This window comes from Cheilinus undulatus, linkage group 8 (genome assembly GCF_018320785.1).
Source record: "Cheilinus undulatus linkage group 8, ASM1832078v1, whole genome shotgun sequence".
Classification (NCBI taxonomy): domain Eukaryota; kingdom Metazoa; phylum Chordata; class Actinopteri; order Labriformes; family Labridae; genus Cheilinus; species Cheilinus undulatus.
The window spans coordinates 30297718-30324927 of NC_054872.1; the positions used below are offsets into that span (position 1 = coordinate 30297718).

At 38.5% G+C, this 27210-nt stretch overlaps 3 protein-coding genes across 4 annotated transcripts; 2 read left to right on the plus strand and 1 right to left on the minus strand.

The window, feature by feature from the left end:
• Nucleotides 1-1634: 1634 nt before the first annotated feature.
• gba (glucosidase, beta, acid) lies at nt 1635-9702 on the plus strand. Of its 2 annotated transcripts, none has more exons than XM_041793309.1 (12): nt 1635-1844; nt 1935-2012; nt 2135-2326; nt 3174-3320; nt 5166-5299; nt 5378-5550; nt 5637-5726; nt 5795-5942; nt 7473-7700; nt 8145-8308; nt 9242-9358; nt 9435-9702. In XM_041793309.1, the coding sequence occupies exons 2-12, from the start codon at nt 1940-1942 to the stop codon at nt 9547-9549; spliced, it is 1581 nt and encodes a 526-aa protein (XP_041649243.1). In that variant the 5' UTR covers nt 1635-1844; nt 1935-1939; the 3' UTR covers nt 9550-9702. The 2 variants fall into 2 exon arrangements, with proteins under 2 accessions (XP_041649243.1, XP_041649242.1); XM_041793308.1 differs by having other exon boundaries at nt 1635-1772.
• A 240-nt stretch (nt 9703-9942) lies between these two features.
• rnf115a (ring finger protein 115a) lies at nt 9943-19897 on the minus strand. Its single transcript, XM_041793310.1, has 9 exons — nt 19776-19897; nt 16370-16428; nt 15998-16052; nt 15445-15728; nt 15211-15279; nt 15041-15113; nt 14844-14937; nt 11985-12100; nt 9943-11108 (listed from the first exon to the last, which is right to left on the minus strand). Exons 1-9 carry the CDS (start codon nt 19851-19853, stop codon nt 10989-10991), a joined length of 948 nt encoding a protein of 315 aa, XP_041649244.1. The 5' UTR covers nt 19854-19897; the 3' UTR covers nt 9943-10988.
• An 83-nt stretch (nt 19898-19980) lies between these two features.
• polr3c (polymerase (RNA) III (DNA directed) polypeptide C) lies at nt 19981-27122 on the plus strand. The gene is made up of 13 exons (XM_041793753.1): nt 19981-20084; nt 22859-23005; nt 23303-23567; nt 23677-23960; nt 24097-24201; nt 25087-25260; nt 25340-25391; nt 25480-25540; nt 25622-25772; nt 26286-26387; nt 26509-26558; nt 26650-26799; nt 26890-27122. Exons 2-13 carry the CDS (start codon nt 22859-22861, stop codon nt 26972-26974), a joined length of 1626 nt encoding a protein of 541 aa, XP_041649687.1. The 5' UTR covers nt 19981-20084; the 3' UTR covers nt 26975-27122.
• The last annotated feature ends 88 nt before the right edge of the window (nt 27123-27210 follow it).

Below are 27210 nucleotides of genomic sequence, written 5' to 3' on the forward strand. Positions count from 1 at the left end.
GGTTCCTCCGATTGCAGGAATTACTCAAAAATGAAAAAAAAAAAATCCCTAGAGTTTAAATGCAAATCCCCCCTACAAAAAAACTTCCAGTTTTTTTCAATTATTTTCCCAAATTTACAAATTAATTTCTCAAAAATCCATGGATTATTTCCAAACCAATTTCTATGAAACATCAAAAAGAATTTTTAAATTTTTTATAAAAAATTCCAAAAGATTTTCAAGCAAAGTCCCAAAAGTTTAATAGCAATTCACATCCAAAATTTCCAATCAAATTCCCCCAAAAAATCAAAATTCCAATTTAAATCTACATATGAATTTCCAATGAAAATACCTAAAATATGCAAAGCACCCTAATCCAGCCACCCACCCCCAAAAAAGAATACTCAATACTCAAAATAATCCAAATTATTCAAGCATACCCCCCAAGATCTCATGAAATTTTCTGAAAAATTATAAATTCAAAGCAACATTCATAGCAAATGATCCAAACATCTATGAAATTCCAGACAATTATCTCAAAAACGTCCAGCAGAATTTATTCCTGTGCTGAAGGAAAGCTGAATTATAATATCGTTATATCCAATCCAATCCACTTTTTTTATATAGCCCATTTTAAAAAGATTCAAGTTTACCAAAGTGCTGCACAGTAAAATAAAAAAAAAAAGATCACAAACACTGCAGAAGTAAAACATTAAGAGGAAAGAAATAATTGCAGGCAGGAACACATTAAAAAAAACTTAAAATGAAATAGAAACACAGAAAAGCATAAAACAAATAAAAGCCATAAAAAACAAGGATTAGGAACATAAAAGGGCAGAGATGGCACGATATACAGTGCTTAACAAATTTATTAGCCCACCACCCATAGTAAGGTTTATGCCACAGCTTCATCATGAAGTGCTTTAATGCGGACTCTTTCATTTTCAGTGAGCTCTCCAGGTTTTACCATTTTTAACAGGAATGAGGAATTTCAAACTGAATTCACCTTTTTATACCCAAATTTGAGCCGGCTCACTGGGCTTCTTTGAGAAGTCAGAAATGGATCAAGCATAACATTAAACCACTAAAACTCATTTTTCTGTTCAGGAATGCAAGTAAATAACTATAATTTGACATATTAATCAAGAAACATTAATGTGCTTTACTATTTTTCCATTTTTTTGTAAATCAGTTCATTTGAAAATTCATGGATAACAACAATAATTATAGTTTAGCATTAAAAATATCATTTGGGTTAAAGAGCTTCTACATATTGGTGTATTAACCATTGCAGAAACATAAAAAACGATTTTGGTAATTACCAGTGCTGTAAATTTAGGACAGCTGTGGCATAAACCTTACTTTGGGTGGTGGTCTAATAAATTTGTTAAGCACTGTATGTACATGCAAGGTCTCAGAAGGTTAAAGCTCTATTTCCATGCTCCTTGTGCTGTTTTTACTGTCATGACAAAGCAGGTCAAAGTCACACTGGAGGAAATAACTCAATATTCAGGTCACTTTTACCTGCAGTGGGAACCATAGGTGTAAACTCAGTCTTCGGGTACTTTCCGTCTTGCCAGTTTATTGTAGCGCACCACCTGGCGGTCTGCCGGAGTATTGCATGCGTGTTCACGTGATGGGTCAAAAGTCACATGACTGTCCAAAAGTCTAATTTTCTCGCCGAAACGGGAGTAGACCTGCAAGGCAGATTTAATGAAATTTAGGTGACGATCGGTGCGAATATTTGAATCAACATACGGGTCATGACAGAGTTTGCATCCGGATCCAGTAAGGTGTGTTACTCTCCTGTATTTCGCTTTAAATGACATGACAATAAAATGTGTGTGAGTCAGCTAAATGAGCAGGTGGGTCATTGTAAAGGTGAGTTTTACATCCTAACATTATATTTGACCCGATTTTCATCGCCTTTGGACGCTGGTTTTCTTTGTTTCCAGATAAAATGGCGCAGTTGTTGCCATCATTTGGACTTCTGGTTTGTGTTTTCCTCACTGCAGAAGTGAGTCTCTCTTCAGGTAAGACAACAACACAACTGCTTATGTAGGTCGCATTATCTCGTGTTTTGTCCGTGTTTCTTACATGCGCATTAAAACAATGAAGTGTAAACTCCTGTTTCTCCGACTTCCTCTCTTTTCAGGAAGTAGTAAATGTATAGCCAGAAACTTTGGCCATGACTCTGTGGTTTGTGAGTGTAACTCCACGTACTGTGACAGTGTTGGCTCGGCCACTCTGCCTCCTGTGGGTCAGTTCTCCTCCTACCTGAGCAGCATGGCAGGCAGCAGACTGGAGGCAGCACAGGGGCAGATCCAGGTGAACAGCACGAGGACAGGTGAGTAGAGAGACATCTGCTGGAAATGTCTGTGCTAGGGCTGGGCAGTTGATCCAGTGTTAGGGTTTATTAATGTGTTTTTAATGTGATAAGAGGGAATGGTTATATAAACATAGTTTATGTTTGTGTTGATTCAGGAAGTATGGTTACAATAAGAACCACATAATGCAATATGCTTATGTTAAGTCTAAATAGGGAACTTTAGTTTTATTTTTTCAGATACATTCTGGACTATGTATATAATTAGTCAAAACTGAAAAATGTTGAGAAGGGTCCCAGACAACCAAGATTAGGAATTTATTGTTTTAAATTACCTAAAATTGTAGGCAAACTCTTCCACACTTTCTAAATTGTTCAAATATGTTTGATTCTTGGCAGTTTTAGCCACTTTTCTTAATGTTGCTCACATATCTATGGAGTTAAGACAGTGCTCCCTCTCTCTCTATTTGGTTAAAGACATGACTAAAGATCAATAAATCTATGTATTTTTTAAAACTACCAATCATTAGAATAATGGCCATTATATTGTTTTGATCTACATGGTATTTAAGAGTTTAAAAAAACTTTGACAACCTCAGTATACATAAATGTTTCCTGTATTTTTGTTCAATTTATAGTGTGTAAGAGCATGTCGGCAATTTTTGATAATTAGAAATATTGGGTGTCTGTCCAGGGATTCCATTTTTGATTTTTAATACTTTACAGAAAGAAAGTCAATATGTATAGTGTACTGCCATTCAACTACAAAATACTGAGACATGATTTCATGTCCAGATCACCAAGCCTTAGCCTATGTGAGAGAGCAGGTGAGGAACATCTGTATTAAGTCATTTTGTGTTGCTCTCAGGTCTCAGGTTGACAATCGTTCCCTACCAGAAGTATCAGAAGATCAGAGGGTTTGGTGGAGCTATGACAGATGCTGCAGCCATTAACATCCTGTCTCTGTCTGCTGGTACTCAGGATCAGCTGCTCAGACAGTACTTCTCACCTGAAGGTACACTGAAGAGTCTTTCTGTTGACACGGTTTGTCTTTTTCTTGTTTTGCACATTCTGTAAGAGGTGCTTAATAGAAGAGCAAGTCCTTTGTTTGTCTCACTTCATCAGTATCCACGTTGTCTATCATCACTCTGCTACACATTAGTAAGACAGGGCAAAATAAAATAGAATAAAATAGAATAAAGAGTGTTTTTTAAACTGGAGGTCCTTCTGACCCCCTTGGGGGTCGCCAGGGGGATGGTAGGGAGTTCAGAAACTTGGAGACTTTAATTTAGAATTACACAGCCAACTGTTGTAAGTCACTATTAGGCATCCTGTAAAGTCAATCACTCAATTAAACTCTGCTTATTTAGTTCCTAAAGTGCTTTAAATGAGAGTGGAAAGGGTGACTAACAAAAATGTAGGATGTTAAAAAGGATTTGACATAGAAATATCAGAAAGTTGCTGTTAAAATTAATAATAGATATCTTCCTCCTCTTAATTTGTAAAATATGTGTGTGTGTGTGTGTGGGGGGTAATAAATGATGTTAATTATTTCAGAAATCAGAAGCCTTTATTATCATAGCTTAAAAATGCAACAAACTAAGCAGTACCACTCCAGCGATGCATATCATTCAAACAGAAAACCATAACAACACAGACACAGGACAATAAATTGAATAATATGAAACATTTATGAATGTAGTATATACAATTTCAAAGTATGAGTAGTGAAATCCAGGATTTTTTTTTTTTAATTTTGAAAGAAAATACAAAAATCTGTTGACAATTAAGATCTGAAAAGAAATTAACAGATCATTAAACCTTGATAAAATAATTAAATGTATCAAGAAAAGATAAGGTTTTAATAAATTTAATAGCAATGTACATGACTTGTATGAAAATGTGTTTTTTGGGTACATGTTGTAACCCATGGCATGGCAAAGTTTTGGCCTGCAAAGCCAGCAAATTAACTTAAATAAACTGTTTCAAATAGAAGGTAAAGCATAAAAACAAGGTGGTGCATTCAACAAAAGGCATAAAACACGCTCAAAACCTGGGAAGCTGATAGCCTAGCTGTTTGATCACACCCCATGTTGAATCTGACCTGTGATTCCTCTCCTGGATGTCATCCTCTGCTCTCCCTTCCTGATTTTTTTATGCTATCCATTGTCCTGTCCTCTCCAAATAAAGTCAAAAACCTTAAACTATTGCTGTTACTAAAAAACGTGCTAAAAACCACAACATTTACAGCAGTCAAATATTTTGTGCAATAGAAGACTAGACAGAATTATAAACATGGGAATAGGGTAAATGGACTTGAGGTTATATAGCGTTTTTCTAGGCTTCTCACTACCCAAAGTACTTTTACTCCACAAGTCACACATCAGTCATGCACTGATGGCAAAGGATGTTATGAAGAATTGGCCATCAGTATTAGCTAATCCCATCCATACACATTTACAAAACAATAGGGTGACCACTAGTGCTGATTTATGAAAAATAAAATCTTGAAAAATGAATAAAAATGTTTTTGGCCTCACAGCAGCGATATTTACCATGTGGATATTAGATAAGTTAATTCATAACATGAATGCTAGCAGTAATACATCATTAGGCAACAATTACAAGTTTTAATTCATGCTATTACAAGTGTTTTTTTACTGATGATGATGAGCTTTTCCTATGTGATTATAGCAGAAAGAAAGCATGTGCATTCAAAAACCAAAGGAAAAAAGTATTTTTCAGTGCTGATGCACTTGATTAAGCGACCATTCCTACATAAAAACTGTCGAACACTAAGTCAATGATATGAGCATACAGATGTCGGCCAGCCTTAGGAGTTGATGCTGTGTTTCTGTAGGCATTGCTTACAGTGTGGTTCGTGTGCCCATGGCTAGCTGTGACTTCTCCACCCGTCTGTACACTTATGCGGACACACCTGAAGACTACAGCCTGGATAATTTCACCCTGGCCCCTGAGGACATCAAGATGAAGGTTTGTCACTCCTCTTCCTCTCGAACATCCTTGTCCATCACTGCATCCCTCTAATATTTTATATTTCTCCTCTTTCAGATCCCTCTCCTACAGCGTGCTCAGGCCATGTCACCTCAACCCTTGTCTTTGCTGGCGAGTGCTTGGAGCGCCCCCGCCTGGATGAAAACTAATGGTGCACTCATAGGGAAAGGGTCACTGAAGGGCCAACCTGGAGGAAAGGAGTATAAAACCTGGGCTCAGTATTATATCAGGTGACAGTTTGATGTCATATGTTGGTAATGCTGGATAAAAAGAGAAATGTACTCTTTAGTCACTTATTTTTTTCTGTGCCTCTCAGATTCCTGGATGAATATGCCAAATATAACCTGACCTTCTGGGCTCTGACCACGGGGAACGAACCCACTGCAGGAGAGATGACACACTACAGGTACATTACTCTGCACAGAATTAGAGGTTAATGATTCTACAGCACGCTGAGAGGTTTCTTTACTGCAGTTTCCAGGCTCTGGGCTTCACTCCCGAGGAGCAGAGGGACTGGGTGGCTCTGGACCTGGGCCCCGCTCTGCACGCTTCGTCACACCCGCGCACACACATCCTCATACTGGATGACAACCGTCTGCTGCTGCCGCACTGGGCCAAAGTGGTGAGTCCAAGGACGCAGAAAGAGAGGGAAAGTCATAGTGAACTTTGATTTACCTGAGGCTATGCTAGTGTTGCGGACTAGAACGGAGGAATAAACCAGTGAAGGGCAAAAAAAAACGATAAAAAATAAACAGTTGCACATTTGATTTATGGCACAGTCAAAATGAAATCTGCAGTCTTTTAGATAAAAAGGTGAGATAAAGTGATCAGATGTAAACCCCGAATAAGTGTTATCTTTCATCCTTCACTCTGGAGAATCAAACCCTAACAGAAACAGTAAGAGGGTACGCATAAATACATGTTTTTAACTCTGGCATCACATTATAAGGAATGGGGATGTAACTATACCTCAAAATAAAATACAAATACAAATTGGAAGAGTTTTAGGCATGTTTCGGCCAAAAATTGAGGCTGAAGTCAGGCATATAATGGCGAGAAAGCCTACCCGACGACTCCATCATGCGGGATTCTGCAGATCCTTGAAAAGTCTTAATTAGCCTTTAATTGCACATTTGAAATTAAAGGCCATAAAAAAGTCTTAAAAGTTTGATTTCTACCAGTGTGAGGTCTTAAATTTTAGAAGGCACTTTGACTAAGACATGTCCATATCAGTTTTGTTTTCTAGCCAACCTTGTACGATTTTAATCATCTTAATCAACAACCTTTTTAAAAATAATTTTTAGGATTATTTTGACTGTATTCAAACAGGACAGCTGAGGAAAGAAAGGACATAGGAAATATGGGATTCTCCACAAATTGTTGCATAAATATTCTCCATAATTCAGGGAATTAGTGTTGGATGTTCCACATTTTCTGGGGGAAGACCCCAGGTACCTCTTTGATTTTATCCAAATCACTGTCAATCAACTCTGTACTGTTGTGGAACAGTAGTCCAGTTCTCTAACATCTGGGCCCAAAAAATCAGTGCAGCCCATCCTTATTTTGGCAGGTCTTCCCTGACTAAAAGTATTATTCTGTTTTCCAACAATTGAACTGTTTGCAATCAGCTTGGCACACCTGCAAAAATGGGTTAAGGTAAATATCACCATACAACATATTAATAGATCAGAGGCATTAAATGTGCCCGAAATTTGGGGGATTATGACCAAAAAATTATCTCCATCTTGGAGCAGATTTTACTGCCTCATTTTTCATGATTTTGAAGCTTAATTTCACAAACTCAGATGTTTTAGTTGACTGAAATTTGATTTAGGGGTTCATAACACAGTGACCTGTCATACAACAAACTTGAACACAGATGCATTTTCGCCTTACAGGGTCTTTAAGGATTACAAATTTAGTGCATCAATATGATCCCCATACACCTATTTAGCTCTGCAGTCAAAGTTTATTATAAAAAAGGCATCTTTATTGAAGACACAAGATTTCTACCTATCACACAGCCACAAACACCATCGAAGGTCGTTTTTGGACTCACCACTGTACTTTTATTTGTGCTGTCTTGCATGCAGTCTACATGCAGTAGTTGTGGTATTTTTTAATTTTTAAAGCATTCCCTTCTCCCTTTCAGGTGTTGAGTGATATCCATGCAGGAAAGTACATTCATGGTGTTGCAGTTCACTGGTACATGGATGGTCTTGTCCCAGCTGAGATAAGCCTTGGAGTCACACATCACCTGTACCCGGAGTATTACCTGTTCGGCACAGAGGCATGCTCGGGCTGGAACCCACTGCTTGACAGAGGGGTGAAGCTGGGTAGCTGGGACAGAGCTGAACAGTACGCACACGACATAATAGAGGTGAGATCATCTCTGCGTATGTATGAGGGTTGAACCTGTTCAGTCACATCCACTGTAACAGATGTGAGATTTGACAGGCTGAGAGCTGTTCTGTAGGGTGATTCACCTCCCTCCATGCTGCAGTGCAGGTTTCAAAGTCGCACTCGGCTGCACACACTGCCTGCAGGCCATCAAAGCAAGCTGGGACTGGTGTCTAGTTTCTTGTGTCTTCCCTCTCTCTCAAAGGCATAGAGACTTTTCTATCCATTTTGCATGGGCGCATTTAGACACGAGACATCTTGAGAATCAGGAGGGATTTGTTTACGTAGGTGTGTTGTCCTTGTAACATTTAAATGAAACAGCAGGCACTAGACCAAAGGATTCATTTAAAGAAAATAACACCTAACAACAAAGCTACAGACTAGACGCTAACCTGTGGGTGTTTTTTTTTGTTCTTCATGGCAGGACTTAAATCATTATGTGGTTGGTTGGACGGACTGGAATCTGGCGTTGGACCAGACTGGTGGGCCAAGCTGGGTGAAAAACTTTGTAGATAGCCCTGTTATAGTGGATGCAAAGCGAGACGTCTTCTTCAAGCAGCCCAGCTTCTATAGCATGGCCCATTTCAGGTAAAAGAATAAGAGTCCCATGTGTTCTGTTCACCCATTTACTCAATCCCAATATCCATCTGAGGATGTAAATATTGAGACCTCACAGGCTTAAAGGATGAAAGGAGTGATGTGTGTGGGTCTGTGAGAGCTTTAGATTGGATGAAATGATGAATGGGACACTCCAATAGGATATCAGACAGATGGCCTAAACCATGCCCACTTATGGAGAAAAATGCATGTTTTTCAAAAACTGTGACTCAGATTCTTTACATTTTTGCATTCAGGGACTATGACAGCAGAATGAAAACATAGCTAGTGAGCAAAACTGCTGACTAACGCTGAAACGTGTGGAAACTTGAGATGAAGTGAAAACGCCTGGAGGGGATGCAGACTTTATGCTTATGAACCACAGTGTGTCGACAAGTCCCCCGTTTTGCCCAGCTTTAAAAAAAAACCTGGACCAATCCATAATTCTGCCTGTTTACATATAGAAGAACCTCCTACTTTCCAACACATTTAGTGTGTTTAAAAAACAATTTCTGATTTTGCTTTATGCACACTTTAAATAAAAACACACTACTCTAAACATGAGTACACAAAACCATAAAGTTGAATCACATTGTTTATTATAAATAAACTTATTTGTATTTTGCCCTTCACATCCATTCTTTTATTCCTAATGTTTTTTTGTCACATTTGATTGAATATTATTCAATAACACTAACATCTGTTTACATTTCCTAGGAGGCCGAATTCTTTCTTGCCACTGAGTTCAGAATTAACTCTCCCCACACTTGAAGAGTTTGTGTATACTTACACCGTGAAGTCCACATCAGAGCCTTCAGTATCTCAATTTTTTGACAGCAGTAAATGCAGGCAGTCTTTAGGTGTGGTTTTAGGATTGAGTGATCCACTTTTCCAACATTAATTCTGAAATCACTTTTGTTGAAGTAAGTTCCTGTGGGAGGGGTCTCAGAGAGTAGGGGTGTCTGCCAGTGAGGAAACCCACCTGGAGTACTCTGCCTTCATCAGACCAGACGGCTCAGTTGTTCTCATCGTACTCAACAGGTACAATAATTGAAAATGAGTCATTATGATCAATATTGATTTTAAATCATGCTTTACTGAAGTGTTCTTTTTCTAGGTCATCATCTGTAGTCGAGTTTGAAGTCTGGGATCCGGCCGTGGGTTACATTCCCTCAACTGCTCCGGCTCATTCAGTGCTCACACTCGCCTGGAACTCGCACACTGATCAGTGATAGTAGTTCAACATGGTAGAAAATGTCAACACCAGAGATTATCACGCATCCTTAAAGTTTCAAGTGTTTTATCCACAGTTGTTTTTAGCTTCATTGATTTTTGTCTTTTTTAACCTCATCAAACCAAATATAACCTCATTTATGTGATTTTGATTACGTTGTTTATGGACTCATTTTTTATCAAGACAGGAACCTGAAGTAATAAATGTTCCAGTTCACCTGAAGGATAACTGGTGCCTTGATTTGCAGCTAAAAAAGATGCTTTAAGTGTTCTTGAAAGAGATCATACAAATGTACATAACTGTTAATGACTTCTGTTGCTCTTTTAAACATTTCATTAAATTATCCAGCATCAATCTTATGTTTCAGTCATTTTAGATGCAGGGATGTTTGGGCAGATAACAAAAACACTTCAGCTTTTTTTGTCAATTTATTAATACATCATAGACATTTTTTTTCATATATATAATATACAGTTTGATAACCAGGTATTTCACATTTGTGTCTCCATTCTCAATGTTTTTTTTCCTTTGCAAACCTTAAGTTGTTGGACTAAAATTATTTACATCAAAAAGAAAAAGTGATAAAAATGTGAAACAAAGGATAGTCATAAATGGAGGAATAAAAAGACAGAGGGATGCCATCTGTTTGTAATATATACACCAGGAGGAGGAGCTTTCAATCTGATGGGCCATCATTTTAAGATTTTTAATTAATTCCCTTACTGGTATGACATTTTCTTTTTTTTTTTAGGGTGCTGCAGAGTGTGAGCAATTCCTTGCTTTTATTTGATGTTGCAGCTTCAGTTTGCAGACATTAGATGGCGGCAACTCAAGAGTCCAGTCAGCATCTTTGTGATAAAGTTTAACAAAACTTGAACCTGATCAAACCCTGAACAAATGTAACATTTATAGCAGGGGTTTACATCGTCACTGTTGTCAGGTCCATAACATGTAAATGCAAAGAGTTAGGTAATCCTGACTGTATTCCTATGGGCCATACTTGGCTCAGTTGCAGCTCTCAGCTTTTTTTTTCCATTATTAAAGAGGGCATTGTGTATGATATAAAGTCTGGCACTTCCTCACAATAGTGTATCTCAGCAGTGCATATCAGAAAAGACGGTAAAAGGAGTTTCTTAAGAAGTGGAATTGGAGACGATATGGACTTAATCATTATCAATCTAGGCTGGTCTGTAATGAGGCAAAAGAAAAAAAGATCCAGTGGACCTCAGGTGGCTGTTAAGACTTCTGAACAGGATTCTGTATACACGGTTGAAGAGAAAGGCATTAAAATAAAAAATTAAAAATACAAAAAAATATCAGAGCGAGATGATTATGACTGCAACGGAGATGAAGAGAGGGAAGTGAGAAGTGTTTTGTCTTCTCTGTGTGGCGATCGACGTGGGCGAGAAGGAGCGAGGGATGTCACAGGTGGGTGTCTCAGAAGGACCATCTCTCCTGTGTGCGGGGGTCCATGGAGAGGGAGGGGGACTCTGAGGGGGGCTGGCTGCTGTTGTCTTCTCCGTTCAAACTCTTCCTACACACTGGACACGTGTCATGCTGTGTGACCACAGAGCAGAATATAGATAGCATTAGCTTTGGGCTAACTTCTAAGCAAGCATACTTTGTTTTTAGTTTATCCCTATTTAACATGATGTTCTGGTTTGTGTTTTGATTTGAATCTCAAATTTTCTCTCGGTGGTTGGCTGCATACAAAATTTCCCACCGACTGTTTTCCTGCATTTAGCTGTGGGCCAAATAGTTCAAGTGGACAGCATGTTCCTTCATTTAAATAAACACAGAACAGGTTTATTTTATTTGATCATTCATGGTCCACGATCTTCAACTAAACACTGACCAGTCTAATGTATAACGCACCGATGTTTCAGAAATGTTCTCTAAAAACTACAGATTTAACCCGTTTTTGGAGCGACATATCTTTAAGAATAATATTTATAGTCCGTCAGCTTGATTAAGATTTATGCCTTTTGTGAAGCAATTTGTTGAATAAATGTTGTGATGATTTAATTTCTTACCTGGATTTTTTTTTGAAAATAGAGTAAGTCAAAGACTGAGGTCCTTATTTGTTACATGTGGTATAAAATTTCTTTAATGATGGACTGACACCCATACAAACACCTCAGTTGTAAAACAACACCGCTGGTTGATATAAAAAATAGTATCAAGGCTTTATTTATAACAAAATGCTGTCAAAAGCAAGAGATTTTTGTTGATTAAATATCAGAAGTTACCCAATATTGGGAGCCTACGGCCTTCTTTTTTGCCATAGTTTCCAAACAGCTATCAGTATAATTTGTTTTATATAGTAAAAGATCTGACCTTAGATTCTGATATCATGACAGCTCTATATACAGTATGACATACCATTAAGGCTCCATTTCATGAATGAATTCTCCTATCGTTGTTTAGACTTACCATTTCCAGCCATGGTACTATACAGTCTGAATGAAAGAAGTGGTTACAGGGTAGCTGTCTGACTGGCTCTCCCACCGCAAAGTCCTCTTTGCACACTGGACATTCCATACAGCAGTCTACAGGGGACAAAACACACAGACCAATGAGCTTTTAATGATTTTAGAGTATAACATCAGCCATGTGTTAATAGTTTTCTACATCTGTTAAAAGACTGTCTTTTCATGTCAACAGTCTAAATTCTGCTGCTGACTGTGTTCATTTGTTTGGTTTTCATGGGTTAAAGCTAAATAGCCTTGGATAAATAGTTCTCTGAATCTTGAATCAAAGTTTCACTGAAGTTAAGGGGATAACTATTACAAGCATAGTTTTAACTAATACTACCGGTATACTAACCTACTAACAAAAATTATACCGCCTATTTTAGCACCCATAAAAGAATAGCACAAGGGACTACTACTTCTGCTACTGTTGAACCATCTCCATATTTTGCCATGGAATATGGATTTACTACCACGTGCTTAAATAATCACATTATTTAAGACACAGTCCTGGCCAAGCACTTGCCAGCAAGCAGAGCACATGCCTTTACCCGTGTTTTATTCAACCCTTTAACAAAATGTTTCTTTAATTGAGTCTAAAATACAAGGCTACAAGGCTATTCTTGGTCTTCTTATCTTCTGACCTGCATCAGTCAGAGGAGCTCTCAGGATATTTTCTTACCATCAGTCCCTAGGACCAGAACTGAACTAGGGAAAAGGGTATTTAAATTTGCTGCTCCCTTTGCTTAGAATGAATTACCGAAGGATCCGAAACGCAATGATTTAGTCTCACTGGACACTTTTAAGAGGATGGTGGATGACTTGGAGGCAGATTCATCTGTTTGTAGATGATTTGCCTGATCTACGGGGTTTATATGACCTGGCACGGCAGATGGATGTGTGTCACACATCCATCTGGAAAACCTCTCACAGACAGCATTTGTGAAAGGGCAGAGGCTTTGAAAAAAAACTCGGAGGGTGATTGGATGAGCGTTCTGTCACATCTTTACGAGCCAATCAGAGCAACAAAACACATGACGTAGCTGCTACCGAGGAATAAACTCCATACAGAACTGCAAACCTTGGCAAATGTAGACATGTCAGAACACGACTTTTGTCATTTTTGAAAAGAAAACAACTTAATGCCGTTCTTTGTTCTTACATTAACTAAGAAATGTTGTCAATTTCTGAAAAACTGACCCTTTAGCAGCATCCACACTAATGCCTTCCGCCATATCTGCACCGGCCTCTTGTTGCTGCTTGCTTACGTCATGGCTCCGCTGCGCCTGAAAGTACTGTCCCTCGTTGCTGATTGGTCCTGTCACTTTCAAACCGGGCCCAAAAAGTTTACACGGGAGCTTTGCAAGATGGATTCGTCAGTGAGAAACACGGAAATGGCCGTATCCTTATGCTTACAAGGTTAGGGTTTATATGGTTGTAGTTACATTTTTTTAAGATTTATTTTTGGGCTTTTTAAGCCTAAATTGATAGAGGAGGGAGGTGGACAGAATCGGAAACTGGGATGAGAGAGCTGGGGAGAGACGTGCCACAGGCTGGATTCGAACTCGGGCCGACCGCGTACACGGGGCACGCCCTAAACTGCTAGGCCACCTGCGTCCTAGGTGTGGTTTAATTTTTGACAAATGTAAATGTATCTAGTATGCTATTATGTTTGTAGGTATGGTTGCTTATTTGTCTGTAACTTTTTAATATGTGCTGCTGCCTGTCTTGGCCAGGAAACTCTTGCAATAGAAATTTTTAATCTCAATAAGGTTCAGTAAGGTTATCCTCCTTCCTGCTCTACAGTGTACTCGGGCAAGCTTACAAGCCTTTACAGGCCTCACTTCAGCCTCAGTTTTTGGCCCAAACATACCTATAAGTACTGCACATCACTGTATGTATGTCTAAATAGTCAGTGCTATTCTTTTGACAGGTTCTTTATTTGACTAATTAGGCTTACACAGTCAGTAATGCAGTAATAAAAATCACATATACTCCTGAGGGCTTCATTATAAATGTGCACATTACACACTGGATTTTATTCATGATGATTAAAGGAAAACTGTACATTTTTTTAATAGTCTGGGATATATCACCACACAACCTTACAAGGAAAAATACTTGTCCAAATAAGTCAGCAATCACCACCTTTCAAAAACTGAGCTGCACTATCGTCTACACATTTTATCTGATACAACGGGACAGCAGCACCCACAGAAGAGGAAGTAAAAGAGGAAATGATTAACAAGAGAACTTGGAGGAAGAAAAAAGGGAAGGGAAAAGACCAAAGAGCGAAAAGACTTCATCTTAGCGTGAAATATGGAAAAAATTGATGATCCTCTGAAGGTTAATGGACATTTTGTCCCAAAAAGACAGTTAGAGAGGATTTTCTTGGCAGGCAGCAACAGCAGGTAAACAAAACTGCCTTTCCAGGTCTTGCAGAGGCTTATAAACAAATAAGCATGAATTCACATTATGATGAAAAGGTTATTGGCAGCTTTTGTCATTGCTTCATCACTGGACAGCATAAAGCATTAACAGCTTAAACAGGAAGAGCAGGTTAAACTCTGTAACCTGATTTAAATAACCACTTAAAAGAGCCAGATGTTACTCAGAATACTGTGATGAAAACAGACAAAAACTAAGTAACAGAGGGTCCACTCTTAAAGATTTACTTGGTGACTTGTCTTTATACAGTAATTGAATACCCAGGATGAGACCAACAGCTCCAGCCACGTCTGTGAGGAATATTTTGGCCAGGGAAACAGGAGAAACATGGTGAGGTTGAGTAACACAAATAAGACAACACAGACACACTGACCTGCTTGTTCCTGAGAGATATTGACAGTTGGGAGGGAAGAGATCTTCTCTTTCTCTGCTGGAGGAGGCCCCGTGTTCTCCAACTGACCTAGTAACTACGCAGGCAGACACAGGAACAAACACATTTGTAAGCCGCAGAGAACCTAACCGTGCACAGGGACATTAGGTTAATTTTAAGTTCCATTAAGTTGGATTTACCTGTGTTATCACGGCGTCTAACCCTCCCTGTCCCCACGCGTAATCCCCCGGGTTAGAGTGCAGCATTCCCGTCCTGAAAGAGACACAAACACTCCAAGTTGAAAAGAAAAAGCACCTACACTTTGGTGCTAGGATCAACACTGAGACACTATTGTTATGTCATCTCTTACCACGACAAGGGAGGGGAGCCAGGGACTCCCGAGTTGGCAAAGAGGCCGGCAAGAAACTGTTGAACAATCCTGAGGCAGAGAGAAAAACACATCAGTTAATAACATCGCCAAAAATAAGAACACTTAGGACTGTAAAAGCAAAAAATAGTGCAGCCATTATAACAAGTGGGAGTATGCAAAGTGGAGACGAGAGCCAAGAGGATGCTAAGGAGGAACTCGTCGGCTCCTACTCACCCTTCAACAGCAGGCGAGCGGTCTGGTCTACTGCTGCCTCTGGAGCGGTATCTCCTCTGGCTGTGCAGACGAGGGGGGCGCCCTGGCCCCCAATGTTCCCCAGCTCCTAGTAGACCCACCATAGGTCCCCCTAGCCCTGCTGGAACTGACCCCCCAATTGGTCCCCCTCCTAAACCCCCCAGGTCACTCAGACTCCCCAAGCGGCCTCCAGGGAGACGAGGTTCTGAGTCAGGTGTGTCGCCATCTGTGGTGAAAGGCCGCTCCAGTAACAAGAGATGCCATAGCTAAAAAGATGATGGGATAGGACAGAGGAGGAGGCAGGTACAGGTTTTAGAAAAAAACAGATATTTTTAGACAGAATGATGGGTAGTAAAGAGCGCAGGATGGATCATAACGGAATCCAACATGCAAAGCAAAATAAAACACAGTAGTGAACAAACATGTTGACAAAGAAGATGGCAGGGAAAGAGGAAGACAAAAGTTACTCAAAACGTAACATTTTTGTCCCAGTCGTTACCAAACTGATTGTCACATCCCTCAGATAAAATCTCACCTCTGCAAACTGTGTAGCTGTGTCATCTATCCCGTTTGCACCACTCTCTAAGAGACTACAAAAACAGAAAACAATGAAACAAATATCATGTTATAGTGTATATGCATGTGTTTGATTCTCCTGGAAAAACAGTCATTCATTCATCTACAACAAACATTCTAATAAGATATGAAAACATTTTAACGCCTGTCCACATGTAAGTTCATCCTCTATCCCATACTCCATGAATGATCAGAATTACACTGTAAATAAGAATGAGAACACTCTTATAGCACATGCACTTGCCTTCGTTTTGGACTTAATATTAATATGCCTTAATGCCTTATGTCTGGAGACTTGAGATATATACCTAGAATGATGTAAGCCTCTTACCTGGAGTCCTCTGTAACTTCTTCTATGAAGCCTGAATCACACCTTGGACAGATGTACTCCTAGAAAGATGACCAAAAACAAAGTATTATTATTTCCTTTAACATAGGGAACTTTTACAGTGTCTGGTTTCGTTTCGAGTTATGGTTCAAAGAAACTACATCATACTAGAGATGCAGGATATTATTGCAATGATATAGAAATTGGCAGATATTCACTTGAAATGTTCATTATCAGTAATGGCACACATGAAACGTTTTGCAGAAATTTATAGCTGATATATCAATTGTATGTACTGGCAGTATATATCATATATCAGTCTTAAGTATCACTAAAATATACAACTTTACCATCAAGTATAGGTGCTACAAACTCAATGAGGCACAATGTGAGCCCTGAACATTTTGAATGTAGCTCCAAACATAAATCTACTACCAGACTGTCTACTTCCCTGCTCCTGACACAGCCTCTTGATGCAGAGGAGACACTTGGTGTTCTTTACAACAGAAAAAGTGTGCATATATATATATATATTGGTACCAACATGGGCTAAAATTAGTTAGGACTGAACTTCAGTGTTTTACAAATAAGACTGAGCAATTAATCAAAATTTGGATTAAATCGCAATATGTCCTTCTGCAATTTTCAAATACTAATAATATTTTTTACGCAGTAGACTTTATTCCCCCCCCCCCATGTGCTTCAGTCTATACATGGAGATTACTTGTATTCTGCTTCTTGCTTTTCTTATAAAGAATACTATTTAAGTTATTGTTAACATTTTATGCTGCTCTGGTTGGTTGTGTTTTTCTTATGCTATTGTAAAGAAAGGCCTATTAGTTAGTGCACATGGCTAGCAACAAAGTATGCTTTGACCACTTCAAGGGTCCCCACTAACTGACCCAAGTTCTTTGCAAGTCGCAGGTTTAAAAGTCTGGGAACCCCCGGTCTGTACTATGTCACCAAATCTTTGAGGCGAAAACTAAAAACTTATGCCAACTGTTTTGACAACAAAAACACCTCCTGTTTCTTTTAACGAGAATTATATCAGTCAGATTTGTATGACGGCCTGCACTGTGTGTTATATGAATGCAGCCCAGGAGGTAAAGCTGGTCTGCCAACCACACCTAACATGTTGAGCATTTCAGAAACCAACCAAGGAAAACACTACTGCCAGTTTGTACAGCTGGATCATACGCCACCTCCTCAGTCACAGATAAAGTTTCTTAGGAGAAAGGGATTGAAGTAGGGTCATGTAAGTCACACAGAGGGTTATGAGAGATTAGTCTGACAGGTTTGTTTTATAACAGATGTGAAAGAAAAAGTAGGTCATGAAATAAGGGATCTACAACCAGGGTCACAGACAAAATTGGTAGAAAAAAACCCTGCAGTAAGCAGAAAAAGCTTATGCGAGCAGTGTGTAATTTGGTCAAGGAGAGGTTTTTATATCTGCTGTAAAAATGGACACATGACTGAGAGGTGGTCTGTAGGACATACTGTAGTAGTGTGGGGTGATAAATCCGGGGGTGTTGCAGACAGTTGGCTCAGTGAAGACATGCCACAGGATTGAGTGTGCCTGAGACAAGCAGGCCAGTTTAGAAAGCGTGACAGGGCAAGCTGGAATTACCCTCAACCATAACATAAAAAAAGATGACAACTAATTTTTTGGCAGACTGACTGAACGACAAAATGATGGGTGGACTCATACACAAAGATTTCTTAGATGCCCCACTCAGAGTAAGGGAAGATTTTTAATCATACTGACACGTCACTTAAATTCATCCTAATCTTTGTTATTTTTCTAACTACATCTATCACTACTTGTGTCATTTAACTGATTAATTATTTGTTGGATAAAAGTTATAATAAAACAAGTAACATGCCAATAAAATATTCTTACGTACAAGTTGATGTCTAAAACAACAATCCTTTTGTTGAAACAAATACTCCTAAATGAAATTAATTTTTAAACAAAAGACTGTATTAAACAGAAAACAGTCACATGCAGAATGCTGGAACTGAGGATGTCAGCATTTTCTATGACTTGTATTTTTTATTTCACGATAACAAAACAGATAATGAATAATAACATCTTAGTCTGTTACAACTTCCCACCCCCCATCCCAAACTAAGAGGGGTTTAGCAAACCTCTAGTATGGCTTAAAATAAGATAGACAAAAAGAAAATTATATCAATAAAACATGGCAATGTTAATCTCTAACCAAATCCATCGACCCACTGCTCATCCTTTGGCCTATATGTTTGCTCTGGCCTGGATGTCATCATTTTTTAAACTTTGATAGCTTTTTATGGATTTGAAACCTACTCAATCTCTATTTTTGTGACTGACTGAATAAAAAAAAAGTACTGAAGCTTTAAAAGAAAGAACAACAGATCTTCAGATCCCCATTTTAAATGGCACAAATACATGGGCAGTGTACCATATGTGTGCAATCTAGTTATTGTTCAGGCGTTTGTCCGCAATTTTAGCATTAAAAACAAGAAACTATTCAATATTTGTTAACCTCTATTTAAAATTTTTTGTTGAATCAACAACAGGTGTTAATATTGTCTGATTTTGATGGCATTGTATTGAAATTATAAATTATGATACACTGATAATCCTTACTTCAACTAAACTTACAGAATGACCAATAAGGTGAATTGAAAGCAGTTTCAACATTATCATAATAAAACCTTATTAAATCTGTGTCTTACTACCAGGGTGTTTTAGTATAAATTTGAACTTGAGTATTATTGGCCTGGTTTCCTGATAAAATGGCTAATGGTTGTAAAGAGGATTCACTAAATAAAGTCCAGGATGTCTGTTTTGCTGAGATATCTTAAGTTGCAGGTCCTGACCGTGTACTCTCACTTTTGGCATCAAAACTGAAACTAAGCAAAAAACTAAAAAAAAAAGAAAAAAAACTAGAGTCCCCCCAGTTTGTCCTGTCAGTGGGGCGTTTTACAAGAAGGAAACATTTAAAATGATAATATGTCTTAAAGAGACAACCAGAGTTTTTGTTGTCTATAACGTTAAACCCCAGGGTAAGCGCTAGTGACCCTCTTCTCTCAGCTGTTAGTGTTGTTTTGTGCAAAACATCAACCCCCAAGCTGTCAAAGCAAGGCGTCAAGCTATGCCACTTTTACCAAAACGGCAAAAACATGCAAATATCATCAAACGTGTCAATTTGGATTTTACATCCTATTTTTCAGGACTGCATTTACGAGTGTCATGACTTTAAACAGTGGACTAACAACAACAAACGCTAACTGCTAACAGGCTAGCTGGTGTTTAGCTGTAGCAGACGAGCGAAACAAACGGCGTTTAATAAAAACGCTGACCTGTCAACCAAACATTTTATACAGGTTAGGGTGATAAAAAACGTAAAAAATAGGTATCCCTTACCGGGAGCTTTGGGTTCACTTCCCCCTTACAACGGTGACAGAAAAACCGATGCGGTGGAACAGCCGCAGCCTCCGCCATCTTCCCCCAGAGCAGCACAAACACTGACGTCGGTCCTCCACAAACTGAAGACAGCTGTCCGCCTCCAGCCCGGCATGCACCGCGGCTCCGCCAGGCAAATCCGAGCGAGCAAAGCCGGACACCGGAAGTGCTCATGTGTTGACAACGAGAAGCCGCATGTGTTTAGACGTCAATATTTGGGCTTCTTAAAAGGAAGGATTCCCCGTGTCCAGAAACCCGTCTGTCAGGAGGGTGAGTGAAAGTGAAAATACCAGACGTTTAAGCTGTATTATACCGTGCTGCGGACGGTAGGTTTCTGCTAGCATGTAAAGTGTTTTAACTTTATAGCCAGCACTGGTTCACATGTTCCTCTGAGACAGTCACAACATGACAGCTAAATCTTACTCCTCTAGTCTTTAAAACAAGTCAACTTATTTGTAGCTGAAAAGCTGACATTTTTACATAATTTTATATATGGTACATATGCATGTGTGTATAAACTAACGAGAACCCCATGCTTATATTATCATCCATTATACCTTTACAAGCAGTGATGTTTTACTGCATACAGAGGTGGTATATAAAGCCCAACACTGTTTTTTATATAGGTATATAATATTGCTACTAAAAAACTTATCTTACCTGGGAGTTGAATACAAAATGACAAAGTCAGAAACACTTTTACAAAGCTTGAAACAAATTACAGTAACCAAAACTTGAAAATTTTATTTGAAAAATACATTAGCAAAACACTTTCACAATTGAAGAAACAAATTTATAAAAAGAAGGATACCGACTTAAAAAGTCTGAGAGCACTTTTACAAAACTTGAAACTAATTTACAAAGTGTGATACAAAATAAAACGTCTGAAACACTTTAATAAAACTTTAAACAAATGTATGAAGTACAATTTAAATAAAGTCGGGAACACTTTTACAAAACTTTAAACAAATTTAACCAATTACAATTTAGAAAAAAGTCTGGAAAACTTTTACAAAACTCTTAACAAATTTACCAAGTGCAATACAAAATTCCAAAGACTTTAACTCTTTCACTAAAAATGAAAGAAATTTCAAAGTCTGGTGCAGAATTACAAAGCCCTGATCACTTTTACAAAACTTGATGCAAATTTACAAACCCTGTTATAAAATTTCAAATTGTGTAGTTTTAGACATGATCAAAAGACCTACATCAGCTGAAGTCTTTTCTCCAACATTATTATTGACTAAAATAAATTTGTAAATATTGGCATATTTCATATCAGCCAAAAAAACAAAAACAAAACATAACAAAACAAACAAACAAAAAAAAACATTATCACTCATCCATACCAAAATGGATTGAGTACCAGTGTTAAGTTTGGTAGCTATTTTAAATTTAGTCTAAGTCTTAGTCTTTAGCTTCAATTTTTATTATGTTTTAGTCCAATTTGATACATTTTTTACCCTTTATAGATTTTGTCTAGGTTTAGCTGATAAAAACTCATAAACAAATAAGTCCAGCTTTAGTAATGGCATGTATTTTCTTTGAACTAATGCAACCAGACAAACTGTAAAACTAATATGATAGTGAAACACTCAAATTAATACATAGTCATTACTTTAGATGATGCAGAATATAAAAAAAAACAAAACAAAAAAAAAAAACATGAAAATAGTGTCATACCCCTAGAGTTTTATGAGCAGATATCTATCTTTAGCTACTCTTAGTCTTTCCTGCCGCGTGGAAGGTAGTTGACTAACATTTTCAGTCATAGTTTCAGTCAACGACATGGGCTAAACATTTTTGAATACATAGAAAATAGAACATTTTGTTTCAATCAAATGCACAGAGATGGGGTGAGGATTTTCTTGATGTCAATTATAAATGGGTTTTAAGAGCTTTTTTTCTTCTTTTCCACAACAGTTAATTATCACTACACGTGATGGCAGGGACAGTGTTTTATATAAGGGGAGTTCACCTCTACTTCTGAGTCTAGTGGTTGGTTTACCCAGGGGAATCTAGTTGGGTGACCGAGAGGTTATGCTGTCGTGTATGGGGTTAAAAAAGGTTAAAAAGCTCTGGGACTTTTGATTTTTTTTAAAAAAGTAATTAAAAGTATCTTTGTGTCAGTTATAAAATAAATTGGCAGCCAGTGTGCTGAAGCTAGAGTAGGTAGGTAAAAGGCAATGCAATTCAGTAGCAGTGAAGTGAGAGTTCTCACAAACACTCATGGTTATTGCTTCAAAGAAGAGTTTTGTGGCAAAATACAACCAAATAATGGCCAAAATCAAAACATCTTTTTAATGTTGATGAATATAATACGCTGTGAAAAGTTCCCATTGTCATGATCTTATATAAATTCCTTGCTAACTTGTAGCAGCTATACCAACAACAATATAAAAACCTGCTGTAGAAATAGCAGCATGATGCATCTACAACAGCAGGAGGTTTTTCACTTTTTCACATTATTCAGTTATATGATAAAAATGTAAGTTTACTGCATATATAATGCATGATTCATACAGGAACATATAGAAAGCACTGTTTGGCAAAGAGCAGTGGCAGTCCTCCTCCAATATTTTCACACATTATTTGAGAGATAATTATTATCCTGAAAACAGTCTTATTTCTGAGATAATGACAGACATGTTTTTGCAAACATTTGCCTGCCTCAGTAACTGTCTTTTTGCAGTAAATTCTGCTCTGTCCTTTCATTTTGCCAGCTCTGAGACTCTATTATTCTTTGATTTGTTGATTTGGAAAATGTTCTGAAAAGGTCCGCCAGTTGAAGTAAACCTACAGTAGACATTCAGTTAAAGGTAACTTAACAGTTAGTAGTGTGGTGTTTTTTTTTTTGTATACATAATCCTAGACAGTTGGAATTGGTTGAAATTCTTGAGGACGTTTTGCCTCTTCTCTCTTCTCGAAGTCCTCTAAAAGCTTTTTGAACTGCCTTGAAACCTTAAATTGACATGACCTAGATGACCGATAACCTTCACAGAGATATTCAATTATGTTGTTTCTTCCTATGTTTGTGTTTTCAGATGACTGCCCAAGAGGTGCGTCTGTGTGGTCTTCTGCTTCAGGAGCACTTTGGAGAGGTGGTGGAGAAAGTGGGAACACACCTGCTCAGATGTGGAGCGCAGAATTTAAGAGCCATCATCCATGAGACAGGCATCTCACTGGACCTGGTACTACTCCTACTCTCGCTGCTTAGGCTGTGAATGTCTACCTCACACCATAGGAATATTATCATAAATTTTTTTCATTAGCAAAACAAGGCCTTGAAAAAATGAAACCAGAATCATCTATTACAAGGTTGTTGATTTTAACATACTCCTGTACAAACGGATAAGACATCTCCATCTTTAATGCAAGGAAAGTGGTATTACTGAAATTGCTTCTGTAATGCTGCAATATTAGACAATTGTAAACTGAAGCATGATGCTAAAGCTGGTCTGTGTGATTCCATTTCTTTTCCTCTGTAGGTAAAGAAGTCCCTGTGTGTGCTCATGCAGCATGGGGTATGCATGTTCAGCACAGCCCGTAAAGGACCTGGGAGTCCCCCAGAGTATCGGACCAGCTGTAATCACATTCTGAGAATTCTTCGATTCCCACGTTACATCTACACTGCCAAAACCCTGTACGGGGACACAGGAGAGCTCATTGTAGAGGAGTTACTACAGAGAGGGAACATGACCATGAGCAGCACGGTGAAGACAGTAGCTGACCGTCTCACACAGAACATGGAGGGTCGGTATCTTGACAGAGCTTCCATTTCTCTCTCAGTAGTGTTAAAACAATTGTGTTACTGATTCATAGCTCTTTTGTACTGCTGTTCATCCTAATATTGTTGTTTTAGAGGGCCGGAGCATGGATTACAGTGAAGTATCCACTGCTTTTTCCAAACTTGTTGAGACGCATTTTCTTCAGCGCTGCCCTCCAGCAGCAGGACCAAGAACAAAAGACAGTTCCACAACAGCTACCCCCGATGCTCCTGTAAGCACAGCCCCACCCACAGCTGAGAGCTTCCCTGACTGCTACAAGGTGCCTCATGTGACACTGATAGGGCGAGGCAAACGCCAACTCTCAGGCGAGGATGGAGAGGACCAAAGGAATGCTAAAAAGGCTAAAATGGAAATAGAGGTGAGCAGTTTGAAAAACAATTGATGCAAATTAAAAATGCATTTACCATTTAGTTTCTTGACCCTTTTTATAGAACATATTGCCTTTGTGCCATCCTTTAGCAGTATTTCTCTGTTTCTTTGTCCTCTATGCTCAGACGCATGGTGATGAGGGGATTTACTGGCAGGTGAATTTTCAGAGGTTCCATCTCCACTTCAGAGATCAGGCCATCATCAGCGCTGTCGCCAACAAACTGGACCAGGTCAGGTTTCCATATGGATGCTTAAAATATGTTCTTTCAGGAAAGTTGTTTTTGAAAACAGACTTAAATGCTTTTACTTCTTGTGATCGTGACAAGACAAATTTTCTCTGATGTCTGTCTGTTGTATGAAGGCAGCAGCCCATTAGTTTAGTTAAGCACAGAGGCTGGAAAAGAGGCCTGTCAGCTCATTTAGAGCCAATTAAATATCTATAATGTTGGCCCAGTATGGAACTTGCACATACACAGATATTAGTTTTAGATATCTGTCGTTCTTTGTGTGAAACAAAGAAGATACTGTTTGGTAATTCGTAATCCTTGAACTTACTTCCAAGTAGACTTTATTATCCTCACATAGTTAGATTAGCTGCACAATCTGCACTGCTGGTTTTTATGGTCAGCTTATCTCACAGGCTCCTGGCCATAGCTTCTCATTTGCTTGTCAGAGCAGATCAGTCCTCTAATAATCAGCCTATGTTATGTTATCGTTACATTACGTTATGTTTCATTATGTTATATTATGTTATGTTATGTTGTTATGTTACATTTCCCATTATAATGTTCTGTTATGCTACATTATGCTGTTATGTTATGTTTTACTGTTGTGGTATGCTATATTAGCCTATGTAATGTTATACCATTATGTTATGCTATACTATAAAACTTAAGTAATGGTTATGTTGTAATTTTACGTTATGTTACGTTATACTAAGTTACCTTATGTTACACTTGTCATTGTTTTACTGCATTTTTCTATGTTATGTAATGTAATGTTATATGTTATGCTCTGCTATGTTATATAATGTTATGCTATGCTATATTATACTATGCCATGCTGTGCTCTTTTATCTTATGTTTTCTTATGTGTCATTTTTGTCTTTAACACAGACCAGCAGTGAGATAGTGAGGACGATGCTGAGGATGAGTGAGGTTACGACTGCACCCATGGCCTCCTGCACAAAGCCCCTCTCAGCCAATGAGATCTTCAGGTCCCTCCCCAACAGTTACAACATCCCAAGACCCATCTTAGACCAGTACCTCACCCTTCTGGTTGATGACCCGGTATGATCCCTACAGGTCACACCATCAAACTGTCATCTTATTCGGCAAGATCTCTTCAACTTAATTTTGCTTTTCCTAGATGGAGTTTGTGGGAAAAGCTGGAGAAAGTGGAGGAGGGATGTATGTTGTCAGTATCCTTTTTTAAAGCTGGTGCCCCCAAGCATTTCATGTAATTCATGCCACACGATGTAAGAATGCTTTTCTTAGCTTAGCTCTCAGATCTGCACAGAGCCCTGGCTAATCTGGCACGAGCCACACTCGAGTCCGTCGTGCAGGAGAGGTGATCAAATAAGGGTTCTTAAAGGGTGTATTTTTGTCTAAGAATGATCAGTTTCATTAGTTTTTAATTTGTCATAATCAGATTTGGCTCCAGATCTGCGCGTATCTTCCGCCTGTTGCTAAGGAAACGCCACCTGGAACAGAAACAGGTGGAGGATTTTGCAATGATTCCAGCAAAAGAGGCTAAAGACATGCTCTACACACTGCTCTCACAGAACCTGGTGCAGCTACAGGTACATGCTTACATTATCCCTCTTTATATGTATTATCAATTAAGTATATAAATTAAACTTCTCAGCTCTTATCATTTTTAAGATCATTATAAGATAATAGGAGAGGGCAGTTAATTAAATCTACATAGTGGGTATCATGTCTCTCTTTAAGCCAGTTCTGTTCCTGTATTTATGTGAGTGAGCTCCTGGAGAGTGGGAGTTATCAAAAATATCTGATCCAAAAACCTACTTTAGAAATTATTTGGTACACATTTTCTTTAAAGCACTAAATTGAAGAGGTGTTTCAAAAAACTCTGCAGATGCAGGAGAATAGCTTAATCCCTTAATAATGTTTTATTTTGTGGTCAGGAAGAAAATGTATTAAAGTGACCATTTGGCAGTTTCCCTGGCTTACTGACAGCATGAATCAGCACACTGAGAGGATTTGACTCTTAAAATTTAGTTGAGCAGCTCCAGTTCTTGTTTTGTAATCCACCTACTCACTCTCTGAACAGTCATGTTTTTTATTCACAGGAAATCCCAAAGACTCCCGACTACGCTCCCTCTCGTACCTTTTATCTTTACACAGTCAACCAACTCCCAACAGCAAGAATGCTGCTTCAGAACTGCTACAAGGTAAAACACTGAGCAAAGTGTGACAGCTCTGGACAGAAGAGGTCGAAAGCTGACATTTTTGAGTGCTTTATGTTGGTGTTGATTTTTATTATTTTCTTCCCTCTGAACATTTTTTTTGCAGACAGTTGCCAACCTCATAGAGCGACGTCTGTTTGAGACCAAAGACAGCAAGTGAGTTCATTATTACTGTGTCACCATGTTTCCTGTGTGACACACACTTCACAAAAATCATTGTTTGCTTGGTTTTCTGCTCAATCGTTAGGCGTCTGCTAGAGAAATCTCAGAGAATCGAGGCCATCCTGGCATCTCTGCAGGCCAGCGGGGCCGAGCCTGAGCAGCTGACAGAGGTAGAGGAGATGATCACCGCACCTGAGAAGCAACAGCTGGAAGGCCTACGGCTTCACATCAACAAGTAAAGACAAACCAATTTTCACTTTTTACACCTGAAGCACATTTTTAGTTAGCTGTTTAAGTATTCTGATGCTGTTCTGCCTTCTTACAGGTTGGATTCGGCAGAGAACCAGGTGGATGAAACCATCTTTCTTCTGGAGTCGTACATCGAATCCACTGCCACAGCAGCAAGCTGATGCTGTTTTTTGTTCCTTTTTGTATGAATGATGCTAGTTTGGCTGTTTTATGGTTCTATGGCTGAATTGTTTCAGTTGTGAATAAAATAAAAATTCAAATAGATTGTTTATTTCTGCTTTTTACTGCATATGTCAGCAAATAAATAAACTGAATACAAGAAATATTTTCAATGTAATTTTTTTTTTATTAAAGAAAAACACAAAACTGTATGACAAACAAAGGACAAAATGATCAT